The 17,057-nt window shown below is 45.6% G+C and overlaps 1 protein-coding gene across 11 annotated transcripts in view; it reads right to left on the reverse strand.

Annotated features, from left to right (window-relative positions):
- Sipa1l3 (signal induced proliferation associated 1 like 3) overlaps window positions 1–17,057 on the reverse strand; it is a 283,419-nt gene that overhangs the window by 78,532 nt on the left and 187,830 nt on the right. For all 11 annotated transcript variants that reach the window (XM_045153962.1, XM_045153961.1, XM_045153958.1 and 8 more), the window contains 4 exons: window positions 15,473–15,661; window positions 14,510–14,684; window positions 8,415–8,518; window positions 5,368–5,525 (listed from right to left, as the gene is read on the reverse strand). In XM_045153962.1, the coding sequence (XP_045009897.1) occupies window positions 5,368–5,525; window positions 8,415–8,518; window positions 14,510–14,684; window positions 15,473–15,661 (626 nt within the window). The remainder of the gene's footprint in view (window positions 1–5,367; window positions 5,526–8,414; window positions 8,519–14,509; window positions 14,685–15,472; window positions 15,662–17,057) is intronic.

The raw sequence follows: 17,057 nt of genomic DNA on the forward strand, positions 1-17,057 counted from the left end.
CTGATGACCTTGAACTTCTGATTCTCCTGCCTCTATCTCCCAAGTGCTGAGTTTACAGGTGTGTATCACCACACCCAGGTTATGTGGTGCTGGTTATCAAACTCAGGGCTTTGTACATGATAGGCAGGTACTCTACTCACTGAGCCAGTCCCAGATCTAGATGTGATGCTCTAATAATTAATTTTTTTTTTTTGTTCAAGGTAGGGTCTTACTGTAGCCCAGGCTAATCTGGAGTTCATTAGGTAGTCTCAGGTGGCCTCAAACTCATGGAGATCCTCCTACCTCTACCTCCTGAGTGCTGGGATTAAAGGTGTGCACCACATTAAAAAAAAAAAAAAAAAAAGAAGGTGTGTACCACCATGCCCAGCTGTTTTTTTTTTTTTCTTTCTTTTTTTGAGACATGGTCCAGGCTGGTGTGGAAGATGTTATGTAGACAAGACTTGTTTTGAACTCCTGACGCTCCTGCCTCTACCTCACAAGTGCTGCAATTACAAGTATGTGTTACTATGTCTGAGTCTGGGCAGAAAGGCCAATGCACTTGTTTACTTGGTAATGGTATGAATTGATATAAAGGAATAAGCAATGGTTAACCGAGTTTACAATGACACTCCCATAAAACCATATTGCTTAGTGACATCATGGCTATCTTGGTAGGTCTAAGTACACCCTATAATGTCTGTCAGACAGTAATATCAACCAATGATGCATGTCCCACTGGTAAAGTGACGTACAACTCTATTTACTTCTCTTCTTTTCTGCCAGGCAGTGACAGTGGCAAAGCTTTTGGTTCTTGGTCCTAGACTCCACACCTACTTCTCTTATTAGGTAGCCCCTCTATCAGGGTCACAGAGCTCACTGGCATCTAGAAACGTCTCTCATCTCCCTCTGTTCCCATCAAGCTTGGGGATGGGTGGTACTGACTCTATGCTGTCACTAGGCCTGGATGCATTCTTTCTTATTAGCTTCCTGAACCCACTCACACTTGTTAGTCTGTTAGTATCCTTCTTAATCTTTGAGGAACATCTGCTTGCTGAGTCCCTGACAGATGCAGGTGCATCTGCAAAGAACACTGTGGCTGCCTCATGCAGAACCAAGCAAGGACGGGTGAATGACTATGGGATCCCCCAGATTAGCCTGCACTGTGCTCTCCACTGCCGTAGTATGCTTCACAGAGTGCCACACAGGCAGGTACCATGCTGGGCTCAGTGGGTTCACCAGCACCAGCTCAGCTGCTCAGTGCTGGACACAAGGAGAAACTGATTTTCACCAACAGGTAGTGGGTACATGTAACCACAAAGGACAGCTCTGGTTTATACATTCTTCAAATGCCAGGCCAAACAGAGTGAGGTGACCTTACTGTCCCTCAACCCTAATGATCATGCTTGATGGGAAGACCTCTGCAGCTCCACTCGGCACTGGGCTGCTGAGTAAAGACTCATTTTCCTCACAGCCCTGACTGATAATTTTAAGAGCTCTGAAACTGCAAGCTGATGGTTCTGGACAATGAGAGAAGCTGGACCTTTACTGCTAGCAGGAGGGGCTGGGACAATGCTGCTTGTCATTCAAAAATGGCAAAAGTCAAGAACTCAATTAGGAGATGTGTGACAATAGGCCACTTGGCCCTTGTAGTTCAATGTGAGGAACACTCAAGATTATTCATTTAATGATCATTTTTTTTCTCAGTGGCTTCAGTCATTTGTGTAGCCAGTTTTTTAAGGTCCTAGATGAGTTAGCCTTGTGTGGTGGCACATGCTTGCAATCTCAGCATCTGGGAGGCTAAGACAAGAGGATCAGGAGAGCAGCCTGGGCTATATGAGACATTGTTCAAAAAAAAAAAAAAAAAAACAAAGATGGAGAGAAAATAAATTCACCAGAGAGGTGAGAAAAGGTAGTGTGGGTCAGTCTGGATAGTGGGCCTCAGGTTTTCACATGGAAAATGGGGGTATACAAGGTCAGGTATGGTCATATAGGTGGGTACCTTGGAAGAGGCAGGGGTGGGTAGGGCAGCTTTGGTTGTATCACCAATATTTTCATTTTTTAACAATAAAGAAAAGAAGGAAAACTGAAGCAAATAAGGCAAAATGCTAACATCTGTTAAATCTGATGGTGGGCACATGGGTGTCTGTTCCATTATTTTCTGTACTTTTCAGAATGTTTAAAATATTGCAGAATAAAAGTATTTTTTAAAATTTTTATTTATATATTTGAGAGCAACAGGCAGAGAAAGAGGCAGAGAGGGGGGAGGGGAGAGAGGGAGGGAGAGAATGGGCATGCCAGGGCTTCCAGCCACTGCAAACGAACTCCAGATGTGTGCACCCCCTTGTGTATCTGGCTAACGTGGGTCCTGGGGAATCGAACCTTGAACCGGGGTCCTTAGGCTTCACAGGCAAGTGCTTAACTGCTAAGCCATCTCTCCAGCCCAATAAAATTATTTTTTTTAAATTTTTATTTATTTATTTATTTGAGAGTGACAGACACAGAGAGAAAGACAGATAGAGGAAGAGAGAGAGAATGGGCGCGCCAGGGCTTCCAGCCTCTGCAAACGAACTCCAGACGTGTGCGCCCCCTTGTGCATCTGGCTAACGTGGGACCTGGGGAACCGAGCCTTGAACCGGGGTCCTTAGGCTTCACAGGCATGCGCTTAACCGCTAAGCCATCTCTCCAGCCCCAATAAAAGTATTTTTAAAGCTAGGCATGGTGGCACATGCCTTTAATTCCAGCACATGGGAGGCAGAGGTAGAAGGATTGCTATGAGTTCGAGGCCACCCTCAGACTCCATAATGAATTCTAGGTCAGCCTAGGCTAGAGTGAGTCCCTACCTTGAAAAACAAAAAACAAAAAACAAAACAAAACAAAACCCCACGAAGTCTGTACATCAGAAAGAAGTTACTCTAGAGACCAAGCTACTGGCCTGGGGAGGTGAGAGATAGAACCTGGCTACTGGGACACTGAAAATATCAGCACTCAGAAGGCTGAAGCCAGCCTGGGCTATGTAGTAAGTGCCAGGCCAGCCTGAGATACACAGTAAGAAAAAAGAAAAGCACGGGCTTAATGGTAAAGTGTTTGCCTAGCATCTATAAGGTCCTGGATTCCATGCTCCTCACCCCACCAAAAAGAGTGAGGAGGGAGGTAAGAAGGGCCAATAGGACAACTCTGGGGCATAGCAAGCTGTGTCCTCTTCAGTGGGGTGTATGAACATCTGTCTTTCTTCACCAGGCTACTTTTCAGCTGTCAAGGAACGGCAAATTATTAAACTCTGTCCTCAGCCCACACAAAGCCCAAGGTGCTACCACCTGCAACTGGTCCTATATGTCCCTGTAATAAACTGGCTTGGAGAGAGGTGTCCTTGGGACTGAGATGTGTTGAGTTGTGCCTATGTGGTACCATATGGTGGTGCTGGTCTCCAGCAGCCACCAAGCAAACATTCAGCACATGGTTCATGCCAGCTTGATCTGCCATTGGGAAGCCCCTTCTGAGCTCTCATGTACACCCAGCTGTGGCAAAACTGGTAAATTCTGGTAATTCTAGGACCAAGCCTACTAGTGCATAGAGAGGCCAACACACTTGAGCCTACGATTCCACTGCAAGAATTTCCCCTGTAGCTGCAAGCTTGATCCTGGGTGTAATGAGTGAAGAAACAAGGTTACTCAGTGCAAGTGCCAGTAAACAACCCCAATGCTCATCCATGGAGGATGGTGGGAGATTGTCACACATCCATATGATGTAGGCATAATGAAATGGAAAATCACATTATGTTCTGGTATAAAAGGATTGATCTTAAAGACTGCTGAGTGAAAAATTATAGGCTGCAGAGCAGAGGGGCACAGCATACATCCTACTACCTGCATTAAAAAGGTATATGAACACTTGTTTGGATTTAAGAATCAGGACACAGAAATAGCATGTGTGATGCCTCTGCAAGGGCACCTGGACAGTGGTGTGGGGGGAGACTTTCATCTGTATACCCTTTTGCATCTTTTGGATTTCCTAACATTCCCCCCCACCAAAAAAAATCCAAATTGCTGAGTGGAAGGTTTCCAAGAACCACAGCTCTATTCCTTCCTTTCACTGTATTTTTTTTTTTTTTTAGGTAGAATCTGGCTCTAGCCCAGGCTGACCTGGAATTTAGTATGTAGTCTCAGGGTGGCCTTGAACTTACGGTGATCCTCCTACCTCTGCCTCCCGAGTGCTGGGATTAAAGGTGTGTGCCACCATACCTGGCCTTTTATTGTAATTATTTTTATGTGAGAGGGAGTGAGAAAGATATAGAATTTGTTTGGCAGGGCCTCCAGCCACTTCAATCGAACTCCAGATGCAGGCACCATCTTTTGCACATGTGCAACCTTGCATGCTTATGTCATACCTTGTGCATCTGGCTTACATGGGATCTGGAGTCCTTAGGCTTTGTAGGCAAGCACCTTAATTGCTCATTCATCTCTCTTGCTTCCCCCCGCCAAGGCTTTTCCTTTATCTTCTGGAGGAATCTACTAACCTGGAGAAGCACTGTTGTTCGTGAGAATACAGAACAGGTTTGAGGTCTGGGCTACCTGTCTATCTGTGAACTAGAAACTCCCAACTTAGCTAGGCATGGTGGCACATGCCTGTCATCCTAGCACTTGGGGGGCTGAAGTAGGAGGATTATGAGTTCAAAGCCAGTCCAGACTACAGAGCAAGATCCTGTCTCAAAAAGCAAAGCAAAACCTAAAACCCCTCAACTCTACATTGTAAATGGGTCACCCAATGAGCCACTGCTAGAGGTGGTCCTGGCCAGCCCCCACCCTGACTTCCATGCCTCAGTGTCCCTCTGGGTCATTGCTCTTGTGCTTTTCTGTCCTTGTGGCTGGTGCCCAGGCTGGAAGACTCCATTCTGGGGCTTCTGTTCAACTCCCAGGAAAGTAAAGCACAGTCTGTGTCTCTTTTCTCTGAACTTGAACTTCTGATCCTCCTGTTTCCATGTAGTACTGAGGTTCCATGTGCTGTTTATGTGATGCTAAGGATTGAACCCAGGACTTTATGGGTACTAGATAAGCACTGTACCAACTGAGCTACATTCTAGCCACAAAAGCCTTCTTTCTACTGGATCTGCAGTTGGAGGGTGCTAGACAGAGGCTGCTCTCATGACTGTGGAGTACACCCAGAATCCAGAGAGCAAATGACACAGCTGTATTTTTCTCTTGAGCCAGACTGAGGTAGGTTTTCTACCATTTACAGAAAAAAAAAAGTTTCTAAGAAATATAAATCCTGATGAGAACCAGAGAGCATGTTCCAGTGTGGTACTTGTGACAGAGTTCTAACTGGGGTCCTTGTATAGGCTGCCCATGTTGGGAGTTAGGCCTCACCATGGGCATGGCTGGGTGGTGGACATACCTGTAGCAGACATTCTCAGTGCAGGGGTTGTGGACTCGGACAATGATGAAGACATGCTGGAAGTGTGAGCGGATGTTTTTGGGAGTGAAAGGAAGTGCACCAGGCTCCTGGAAGATGATGGTCACGATGTCATTCCCTATGTGTCTCTTCCTCAGCAGCTGGTGAATGGACATTGGAGGAGGGAGAGAAAAATGTCAAGTTGGACCATCACTACAGAGCCTTGGTGGCTTCTCATTCTCACTCCCACCAGAGGGAGCCTGTGAGTTCAGGAGTCAAGCCCTGTCCTTGGGCTGCTCAGCACCCTCTGGGCTCCATGTAACCCAAGAAAAAGAGAACAAATCCCTGCAGTGGCCAGGGAGCCCCCACATATGCTGTCCATCACATCTGAATGTTTCCTGTATCCTTCCCCACTCAAACATGCCAAAAGCACTTCCTCCTGTGGGTAGTGGCACCAGCTGTCTTCAGATTCCCATGTGGCTTCCTTCCTTACCTCCTAAGGTTTTTGTTTGGGGAGGGGGGGTTCTGTCATTTATAGCAAATATTCTCTAATACCTTCCTTGCCTGCAACACTCCCATCTTTGCTTTCTTCCCCCCTCCACCACCACTTAACATGTATGGAGATACAGCATAATGTGGCTTTCCCTCTCATTCCTCAACTGTTTCTTTCCACTTGGGTACCAGCACTTGTTTTGAATATTGTCCCTGACTGTACTCTCAGTTCAAAGAGCAGAGCTTGCATCCAGGCATGCTCAGCAAACCATATTCATTTTGAAGAATAGCATGGGCTGGAGACCTTTGAACTGTTCCAGCCACATGGACAATGGCAGTGTCTGAGCAGAGACCACAAGGATAATTCCAGGTGGCTGTCTCTCCCTGACACATCTGAATCAAAGTCTGGCAGCCCTTCAGAAGGGCCCAAGGGAGCCTTGCCCCCTTTTCTCTACTTGTCTCTCTGAGTGAGGTGGATTCTGGAATCATTCTAGGGGATGATGAGTATATGCAGAGTATCTTGTTACTCATTATTTGTCCAGATTATGTTACCTTTTTATTTTCTTTTGAGACAGTGTCATATATGCCAGGATGGCCTCGAATTTGCTGTGTGTGTGTGTGTCCATGTGTGTGAATGTGAGTGTGCACGTGTGAAAGTCAAAGAACAATCTCCAATGTCATCCTTGTCTTCCACCCTGTTTGAGGTAGGGTATTTTTTGTTGTTTGCCAGGCTGGCTGGCCCCTGAGCTTCAGGATTCTTCTGTCTCTGTCTCCCTTCTTCAAATTTGGGTCACCAGGCTTACACAGCAAGTACTTTACACATTGAGCCATCTCCCCAGCCCAAGGATGATCCTGGATTTATTTTTCTTTCTCTATCTCTAAGTGCTTAGATTGTAGGCTTGTGTCACCACACCCAGCTTGCTCTCCACTTCTCCTTCTAGGATGTTCCTAAGTTGTTCAGGTTGGCCTTGAACTCACTCTTTAGTCTGTGTCAACTGGAAATCTTGCCTCAGTCTCTGGAATAGCACCACTTCACCTAGCCTGGCAGTTCTTCATGTGTCGGAACTGCATTAACCAAGTGGCTAGATACAGCCCCGTTTCCTGTGCCTGATCTTGTATGATGCTCACCTTAAAACCTTATCTTTGATTCATAACCTCCCAACCTTCCCAAAACTGTATGGCAGTTAATTCATGTAACTGCCTTTCACTGTAACTACGGGCTCAGGGAGATGAAAATGAACCTGATATTACACAAGGATAAAAGGAAAGCAACCAGCTTTGTTTGATTCTATAGAACATCCTCCTAGCTGAGGAATAGCCCCACCACATCCTCAGTGTGTTGGCTGCCTCATTTCCCAAGCTCGTACACAGAGGCATATACCTTTTCCAATGCCATAAGGCATGGACACAACCAAGCTGCTGAGCACCTGGGAGAGACCCACGGCAGAGATGAATCATTACTTCCTGAGTTTACAACAGCTAGCAGGGGACAAAGACAGGATACAGACTTAGGTCTAATCCTAAAATCCATGCTCTTGAGACTGTGTTCTTAGGTTAACTTTAGTAAATCACTGGTATTTGAACACTTTTGGCTTCTATAATCTACCAACAGGGAAAAAATACCTACTTCATAAATTCTTTGTACACTGTGAATTTCTGTCACCTAGAACTTAGGAAAGCTGCCCTCCACCCCTGCCTGGGCCCAGTCTTTGTGGTGTGATAGGAGGGGACCAGTCATGTCTGCCCTCGTGGCAGTGGATATCTGTTGCTACTCCCAGTACCTTTTTCTTCTCCTCCTGGTGGCCACCCCCAGTCCCCTTGGACAGCACCTTCCTAGACTCTGGCCCTGTTACACTTTTAAGCTGACCCACTCACCCTCTCCAGGATGGTCCCACCCCATCTCCAAATCAGACCTAGGGATAGGCAATGTAGGTCAGGAGAATCATCCTAGACATGTCAGGGACAACTGAAGCAGTCTTTTTAGTTCCTCATGTGGCAACTGGTGGAAGAAGAGCATGGACCAAGGGAGGGGGGTAGGCATCTTTGTCACTGCTAAGGAAGATCTGTGAAGAAGGCCACCATAAAGAAAAGCAAGGGGAGAAATGGGGAGGGTTTCTGAGACTGCCCAAGCTCCTAGATTCAGCCATACCTAAAACCAGCCTGGAATCTTGTTATATAACTTACATATACGTTTCACTTGTACAAATTTGGATTGAGTTTGTAGTCAAAGTGTTGACTTATTCACTCCTCTCTTTCCTAAGACCAGGATGACTCTGAGGGAAGTTAGGAAACTAGAGTGAGCAGGGAGGCCAAGGATCACAGAAAGGGCCTATACCTTCCTGTTTGGTATCAGACAGGCACCAAACCACACCTGGCCTGCCTCATCTCTAACTCCCAAATAAAACAACCGGGTACTGTGGTTCTCCAAAGCTCTTCATTAGATCTACAGGATAATACCACAGAGGCAACATTGGGTGGACAGGACAGAAGGTGGCCACTAGCCATGGGGAGAAAGAATTGCCTTGCAGCCAACTGTGTGCCAGCTGGAGACCACTGACCTGCTGTCTGTTGTTGGGGGTGTAAGGAAGCAGGGTAGAGACATGGAACATGATCTCATAGTCTTGGTACGTCGTGTAGAGGGAGTGGGTACCTGTGGAATCAGCTGGGACAGAAACATGAGTTAGTACCGCAGTTCCAAAGCCTCTGGGTTTCTGCCAAATCCTGCAGGGCATCTGTTAGTTTTTAACTAATGCTTTTCCTTAAATCTACTCTTTAAAAAAGAAAGAAATACATTTAGATAACAGGAAACTTTTCATTATACAAGTTGATTGAGAAAAATTAAAAGTATGAAAGTCCCAAGAGTTGCTGAAAATACGGAGAAGCTGGGACCCTTTAGGTGGTCTGATTAGGTGTATAAGTTGGTACAACCACTTTGGAAAACTTTTTTTTTAAATCAAAATCCCTTCTCTCCTCTCTTCTCCATGCTGGAGACTGAACTCAGGGTCTTGTGCGCACTAAGTAAGTGTTCAATCACTATAGTATACATACATACCACCTGAGCTGTGGGGTATAAAAGGAGGGATGCATGTAATGGTATACTCATACTGTGGAGAAATATGTAGCCAGGAATAGGAATGAAAAGTAGCTAGAGTGTGGTGAATCACATAAATAAAGCATTGTGTAAAAAATGCCAGACATAAAGATTCTAATATTTTACATGCAAAAACAGGCCAGATGAAGTGCACTGTTTTATGGATACATACATAAGGAGAAAAATTATGAAGAAAAACTTATCAGGAGAGTCAGGATATAACAGAAGGGAGAGATAACCATGAAGGGCATACCTGATTACTGATCCAGAATTTCAGAGGGCAAACTGATCCACTGAGAGGTTACAGTGCAGAATGTTGCAGTCTGGACTAAAAAGCAGGCTGGTTGATTCCAGACAGTGCTTTTGTTGCTACTCATTTCTAAGACATAATCTTGTTATGTTTCCCAGGCTGGTCTCAACTCCCAGGAACATAAGTGATCATCCCACTTCAGCCTCCATAGTAGCTGAGGCTACAGGTGGGTGCCACTGTGCCCAGCTCACTGGGCTTTTCTTTCCTTTTGAGGGACTAGGGATGGAATGCAGAGCCCCATGCATGCCAAGCAAATGCTCTATCATTGTGTCATACCCCCAGCTCCTTCAGACAAATTTTCTTTTTCAAAATATTTTTATTTATTTGCAAGGAGGGTGGGAGATGAGAATGGGCATTCTAGGGCCTCTTGCTGTTGCAAATGAACTTCAGAGTTGTGTGCAACTTTGTGCATCTGCCTTTATGTGGGAACTGGGAAACTGAACCCAGGCTATCAGGCTTTTCAAGCAAGGACCATTTACCACTGAGTCATGTTCTTAGCCCCCAGACCTATTTCTTTTTTGTAAAAAAAGTATTTTGGGCTGGAGAGATGGCTTAGCGGTTAAGCACTTGCCTGTGAAACCTAAAGACCCTGGTTCAAGGCTCGATTCCCCAGGACCAACGTTAGCCAGATGCACAAGGGGGCTCATGCATCTGTAGTTCATTTGCAGTGGCTGGAGGCCCTGGTGTGCCCATTCTCCCCCCCTTTCTCTGCCTGTCACATTCAAATAAATAAATAAATAAATAAGCAAACAAAAAAGTTTATATAAAAAAGTATTTATATAAAAAAGAATCTGGTGCGGTGGCACATGCCTTTAATCCCAGCACTTGAGAGGCAGAGGTAGGAGGATCGCCGTGAATTTGAGGCCAACCTGAGACTACATAGTGAATTCTAGGTCAGCCTGAGCTAGAATGAGACCCTGTCTCTACCTCAAAAAACAAAAACCAAACCAAACAAACAAACAAAATATGTATGTATGTGTGTGTGTGTGTGTGTGTGTGTGTGTGTGTGTGTGTGTGTGTGTGTATGTATGTATATATGATTTATTTATGAGAGAGAGAAAGAAAGAGGTAGATAGAAAGAATGGGAGTGCCAGGACCTCTAGCCACTGCAAAGGAACTCTACATGAATGCGTCACCTGGTACAACTGGCTTACATGGGTACTGGGGAATGAAACCTGGGTCCTTAGGCTTCTCAGGCAAGTACTTTGATCCCTAAGCCATCTCTTCAGCCCCTGACCTGTTTCATAACAATACTCATGTTGCCCCTTAGGTGCCAGTGGGGACGCTGCATAGCTTGCTAATGCAAGAGCCAGAGGCATCTCTGCCAGTTAGTTAGGTAGCCACTAAACAGGCACTGAGCTTTCTGGAGTTCTCTGAGACTAGAAGACACATGCTGAAGGTGGTTGGTACTCAGTTAAATATTATTTCTGTGTCAGAGACTCAGCGAAGGGTAGGAGATTGACCTTTACTGTCTGAAGTAGGCCCTTGGGCCTCAGGGGCAGACATTTACTGAGATTAGGGATAATAAAGCTCCCATTCCTTCTTCTGCAATGTTTCTTCACAATCCCTCCAACAGGTAACATGCACATTCATGGGCTTCGTAGGCGTCAGGTGTGTTGTGTGAGGCTAGCCATTTCCTCAGTCCCCACCCTTGAGGAGCTCTGGTCCTGTATGGAGAACTCGGGCCCTTGGGGTATTTGGGTCAATGCTATTGCACTGAACTTATGTTCCCAAGATTCACCCTTGCTCTAAGTCTTTAATTTCAGATGAAACGGTTGAGGCTTGGTGAGCTGTGATGAAGTACAAGGACAAGCCATCTTGGGGCTTTCTAAGTCCCAGCTAGAACCCCAATATCAATGGCTACCTTCAAGGACAATGGCAGCCCGTTTCCCATGGAGCTGTGACACTCTGGATCTCATCCATCTCTCCAAATGACTTATTATGAAACAATTCAATCTTATAGATATGTTTTTGTATGCATATGCATTCTATGTATAAAGAACAACATTAGAACAGTTCTGCTGTCTTTTATACTGCTGTAAGTAATAGGCCATCAGCATGTAAAAAACTAGTCCTTGGGCTGGAGAGATGGCTTAGCGGTTAAACGCTTGCCTGTGAAGCCTAAGGACCCCGGTTCGAGGCTCGGTTCCCCAGGTCCCACGTTAGCCAGATGCACAAGGGGGCACATGCGTCTGGAGTTTGTTTGCAGAGGCTGGAAGCCCTGGCGTGCCCATTCTCTCTCTCTCCCTCTATCTGTCCTTCTTTCTGTGTCTGTCACTCTCAAATAAATAAATAAAAAAAATTAAAAAAAAAAAAAACTAGTCCTCTGGGCTGGAGAGATGGCTTAGCAGTTAAGGCACTTGCCTTAACCCTAAGGACCCATGTTCAACTCTCCAGATGTCACGTAAGATAGAAACACCAAGGTAACACATGCGTGCAAGGCTGCACATGTGTACAAGGTGGCACATGCGTCTGGAGTTCAATTACAGTCTCTGGAGGCTCTGGCATGCCAATTCTGTCTGTCTGTTGCATCTCTGCTTGCAAATAAATAAATAAACAAATAAAAATAAAAAAATGTAAAATAATAATTGGGCTGGACAGATGGCTCAGCAGTTAAGGCACTTGCCTGCAAAGCCTAATTACCTAGGTTCGATTTGCCAGCACCCATATAAAGCCAGATGCATGGTGCCTCATACATCTGGAGTTTATTTGCAGCAGCTGGAGGCCCTGGTGTACCCACTCTCTCTCTTCTCTATTTTTCTCTGCTTGCAAATAAATAAATAAATAAAAATAAAAAAATTTATGACTGGAGAGATGGCTTAGTGGTTAAGGTGCTTGCCTGAGAAGCCTAAGAACTCATGTTCACATCTCAGGTCCCACATAAGCACAGTGTCATAAGCGCACAATGTTGTGCATGCATGTGAGTTTGTTTGCAGCGGCTGACAGCCCTGGCATGTCCACTGTCTCTCTGCCTCTTTCTCTTTTTCAAAATAAAATAAAGCTTAAAAGTTTCTAAAATAAATAAATAAATAAGTAATTTTGACAGGTATGGTGGTGCACACCTTTAATCCCAGCAGTAGAGAGGAAGAGGTAGGAGACTCTCTGAGGGTTCAAGGCCACCCTGAGACCACATAGTGAATTACAGGTCAGCCTGGACTAGAGTGAGACTCTACTTCAAAAAAACAAAACAAAACAAAACAAAATTTATTTTGAGGTATGGTCTCACTGTAGCCCAGGCTGACCTGGAACTCACTATGTAGTTTCAGGCTGGCCTGAAATTCACAGTGATCTTCCTACCTCAACCTCCCGAGTGCTGGGATTAAAGGTGTGTGCTACCAATGCCTGGCAATAATTATTTAAAAAATTTTTTTAAAAAAGGAAAGAAAAAAGAGATACCACAAGTACCATTCTACCACAAACATTGTTTTTTCCAGTCCTAGTCCTGTTCACTAGCTCCCTGCAGGGTTGCCCCACTAGCTTGCACAGTGAGTCTATCATTCCCTTGTTCTTTTTTCTTCTTCTTTTTAATATTTTAAATTCTCTTTTCTTTTTTTTTTTTTTTTTCGAGGTAGGGTCTCACTCTGGTCCAGGCTGACCTGGAATTAACTCTGTAGTCTCAGGGTGGCCTTGAACTCACGGCGATTCTCCTACCTCTGCCTCCCGAGTGCTGGGATTAAAGGTGTGTGCCACCATGCCCGGCTCTTTTTAATAGTTTAAAAAATTTATGTGAGAGAGAAAGAGGCAGGGGATGAGGAGGGACAGAATGGGCATGCCAAGGCCTTCAGCAGCTACAAATGAACTCCAGACACGAGTGCCCCCTTGTGCGCATTGTGACAATGAACACTTGCATCACTGTCTATCTAGCTTATGTGGGACCTAGAGATTTGAACATGAGTTCCTAGGCTTTGCAGGCAAGTGCCTTAACTGCTAAGTTATCTCTCCAGCCCCTCCTCCTTCAAAAATTTTACTTATTTGCAAGGAGAGGGAGAGAAAGAAAATATGAATGGGTACCTTTAAGATCTTTAGCCAGGGCTGGAGAGATGGCTTAGCGGTTAAGTGCTTGCCTGTGAAGCCTAAGGACCCCGGTTCGAGGCTCGGTTCCCCAGGTCCCACGTTAGCCAGATGCACAAGGGGCGCACGCGTCTGGAGTTCGTTTGCAGAGGCTGGAAGCCCTGGCGCGCCCATTCTCTCTCTCTCCCTCTATCTCTCTTTCTCTCTGTGTCTGTCGCTCTCAAATAAATAAATAAATTAAAAAAAAAAAAAAAGATCTTTAGCCACTGCAAATGAATTCCAGATGCATGTGCCACTTCGATCATCTGGGGAACTGAACCTGGGTCCTTAGACTTTGCAGGAAAATGCCTTAACTGCTAGGCTATCTCTCTAGCCATCCTTTTTCTTCTGGTTTTGAGACATGGTCTTCTATGTAGCCCAAGCTGGCCCGGAATTCAACTGTCCTGCCTCAGTCTCCTGCTTTCTGAGATTACAGGCATGCACCACCACACCTGGCTCGTTGTATGGAAACAAATTCTTAGCATACTGTTATACCTCTTTTTTAGTTTTTTAAATTATATTTATTTATTTGAGAGAAAATGGGAGAGAAAGAGAATGGGCATGTATGCCAGGGCCTCTAGTCACTGCTAACAAACTCCAGATGCATGCGCCACCTTGTGCATCTGGCTTATATGGGTCCTAGGGAATCAAACCTGGGTCCTTAGGCTTCACAGGCAAGCACCTTAACCACTAACCTGTCTCTCCAGCACATGTTATATTTCTTAAATAACTGGCACATAAAAGGCATCCTTTAGTACATACTTTTCTGTGTGACAAGTGAATCTTACCAGGATGTTGTGTTCCTGCTGTGAGTTAATACCACACAGGGCTGCAGTGTTAAATAATACTATTCAGGTACCCAAGACTATGCCCAGGCTGCACATGAGAAGTGCACAGCAGAGCTGAAAGAGCTTATGTCTAAGAGTGCAATTCTGAGTTAGGTAGAACTATTTTCAGATTTCCCCAGAACATGCTGAATTGCTTTCTCAGGTGGTGGCACTATTTGCATTCGACCAATGGTGGCCAAGAACTCCCACTGGCTTACATCCTCACCTTGGCAGCACCAGACTTTTGAGCTTCTGCCTGTTGGATGGGCAAGTGGTGGCTCCCCTCCATTTCAGTTGTCTCCCATTTCTCTTTTTAAAATTTTTTGGGTAGCACAGGGGTGGAACCCTGGACCTGCATATCAGCCCGCAACTTACTCTTGACGTCCAGCTGGGCGGCATACTTGGTGAAGCCTTTCAGACAGACCTTGTCGCCTAAGAGAGCCAGGAACTCCTCAAAGGCAGGGCCAGCCTCCTCATTGTTGTACATCTCCTCCTCCGAGCTCTGGCCAGCCTTACAGTAGAGGATGCCCACCTTGTGCTTGCGGCACAGCTGTGGAAGCAAGAGTGCTATGTGGGTTGAGGGAGGCTAGAGCAAACAGGACAGAGAGTCCTGAGGTGCCACTTGGAACCCTAAGACACAGCTAGCAAGGAGGAAAAAAGGCATAGGGTATGTTCCAGCTGGCCTTCACCTCCCTCCAATTCCAGAGGCACAAGAGAATACCCATGCCACCTGTGATCTCTATGTGACTGTGCAGAGTGTGATACTCTCAAGGGAGAGCCAGTTGCCATGGCTGGCTTCCCATGGGAAATGTCTGGGTGCTAACTGTTATTGCACCAAAGCAAAACCTGGAGGGCTCAGGACTACAGTATGTGTTGTTTTTGAAAAAGGAAATAACCAAGCTGCCTTCATGCACAACTGATTCCCCTGGCCCAACCTGACTCACATAGGGGCAAATCAGCGACTCTAAAGATGAAGACAAATTATTCATGGTCTGCACATGGTTGTAAGCCCGACAGTAATGAATGCTCAATGCTGGGGGTTGTAGGGTGAGCCAGAGACAGGAGCCAAAGGGTAAAGATGGGGAGCAAAGTCAGGCTCTCTTTCTCATTCTCAGGTGTGGGAACTTCCTGGTATGCTCTCATTTCCAGGCTGTTTTTATGACACTGCTCTTGGTACCCTTAGAACTTGCTAACAGCTCCCTCCTGTTGCTGAATCTAGCTTAAGTGGACTTCTATTACTTGCCAAAAATAAATACAGCAATAGGAACAGTAAGGGCCACCAGGAATGGAGATGCAGGTTAGTGTTTCCACAGTCCCCTACCCTGAGCCCCTGCTTACCCCTTGCTCATCGAGTTTCAGAAGCTGCTCTGTCACCTTGGGAGTGTTGAGAGCCAGTCGCAGGCAGTGGATGTTGAGCTCTGGAATGACATACTCCAGTGCGTCCTTAAGGGGCAGGCCTCGCCCAGTACCATGCTTGGTGGCTGTGGGTGTGGCATCCTCTAGGATGGAGCCCCGAAGTGTGATGAGCTGCTCAAGGGAGAAAAGAGATGATCAGATGGCTCTCATGGTCTTGAGAGGGGCTATAGCACACGAAGGGTCTGCCTTAAGAGATACAAGTGTAGACAGATATGGTGGCACACTTTTGTAATCTCAGGTACCATGGAGCTTAAGACAAGAGATTATGACTTTGAGGCCAACCTGGCTATACAGTGAGACAGCCATCTCAAAAAAAAAAAAAAAAAATCCAGGGAGATGGCTCAGTAGGTAAAAGTGCTTGCTGTACAAGCATGAAGGCCTGATTCACCTTGGGCTTGATTCCTCAGTATACACATAAAAGGTGAGCATGGACATGCATGCCTATTACCCCAGTCCTGTAGGGAGCAGAGATCAGAGAATCACTGGGGCTTGTTGGCCAACTGGTCTGATCAAAATAAACAACAGGCCTGGCATGGTGGCATACACCTTTAATCCCAGCACTTGGGAGGCAGAGATAGGAGGATCACTGTGAGTTCAAGGCCACCCTGAGACTACATAGTGAATTCCAGGTTGGCCTGGGCTAGAGTGAGAGAGACCCTATCTCGAAAACAACAACAAAAACAGCAGCTCTGGGTTCTGTGATAGACTGTGTCTCAAGGAAACATGATGAGTAATGGAGAACACCTGATGTTCCTTCACATACTTGTATAGCCCATTATATATATGCATCCCTAAAAACAAAAACCAAACCCAAGGGAGGGAGAGATGGCTTAGTGGTTAAGACACTTGTCTGTGAAGTCTAAGGACCTAGGTGTGGATCCCCAGAACCCATGCAAGCCAGTCACACAAGGTGACACATGTGCATAAGGTCACACATGAGCACATGATGATGACATATCTGGAGTTTGATTGCAGTAGCTGGAGGTCCTGGCATGCCAATTCTCTCTCAATCATAAATAAAAAATAAAAAGAAAAGAAAATCCCCCCAAAACAAAACAGCTGGTAGGTTGTAATCTCACCTTTTGGGAAGTGAAGGCAGGAGGATCATCCTTGGCTACACAGTGAATTTGAGACTAGTTTAGGCTACATGAGATCCCCACCTCAAAAATAAATAAATAAATAAATAAACCCAGCCAAACAAACAACAAAATCACCATAAGCAATGTTAGAAGCTCTGAGGCAGAATATCCTGGGGCTAAATGAAGACTTGAACTTGTTGCCGCCTTCTTTTGAGCTTGACCAAATGACTTTAGATCTCTGTGCCTCAATTTCTTCTTTTGTGAGGCAAATATGGGCAGTGATATAGCAAAGGGGAACTGGGAGGCAAAGTGAGATGATGGGTATATTTTTCTTTGTGCAATACACACTTGCCACTGCCTCCTGTGTGCTAGTCTATTCTAAGTTCGGGAACCAGGCAAAAAGCCCACCCTGGAGAACTGAGTGTTGG

Source organism: Jaculus jaculus, chromosome 7 (assembly GCF_020740685.1).
Source record: "Jaculus jaculus isolate mJacJac1 chromosome 7, mJacJac1.mat.Y.cur, whole genome shotgun sequence".
Taxonomy (NCBI): domain Eukaryota; kingdom Metazoa; phylum Chordata; class Mammalia; order Rodentia; family Dipodidae; genus Jaculus; species Jaculus jaculus.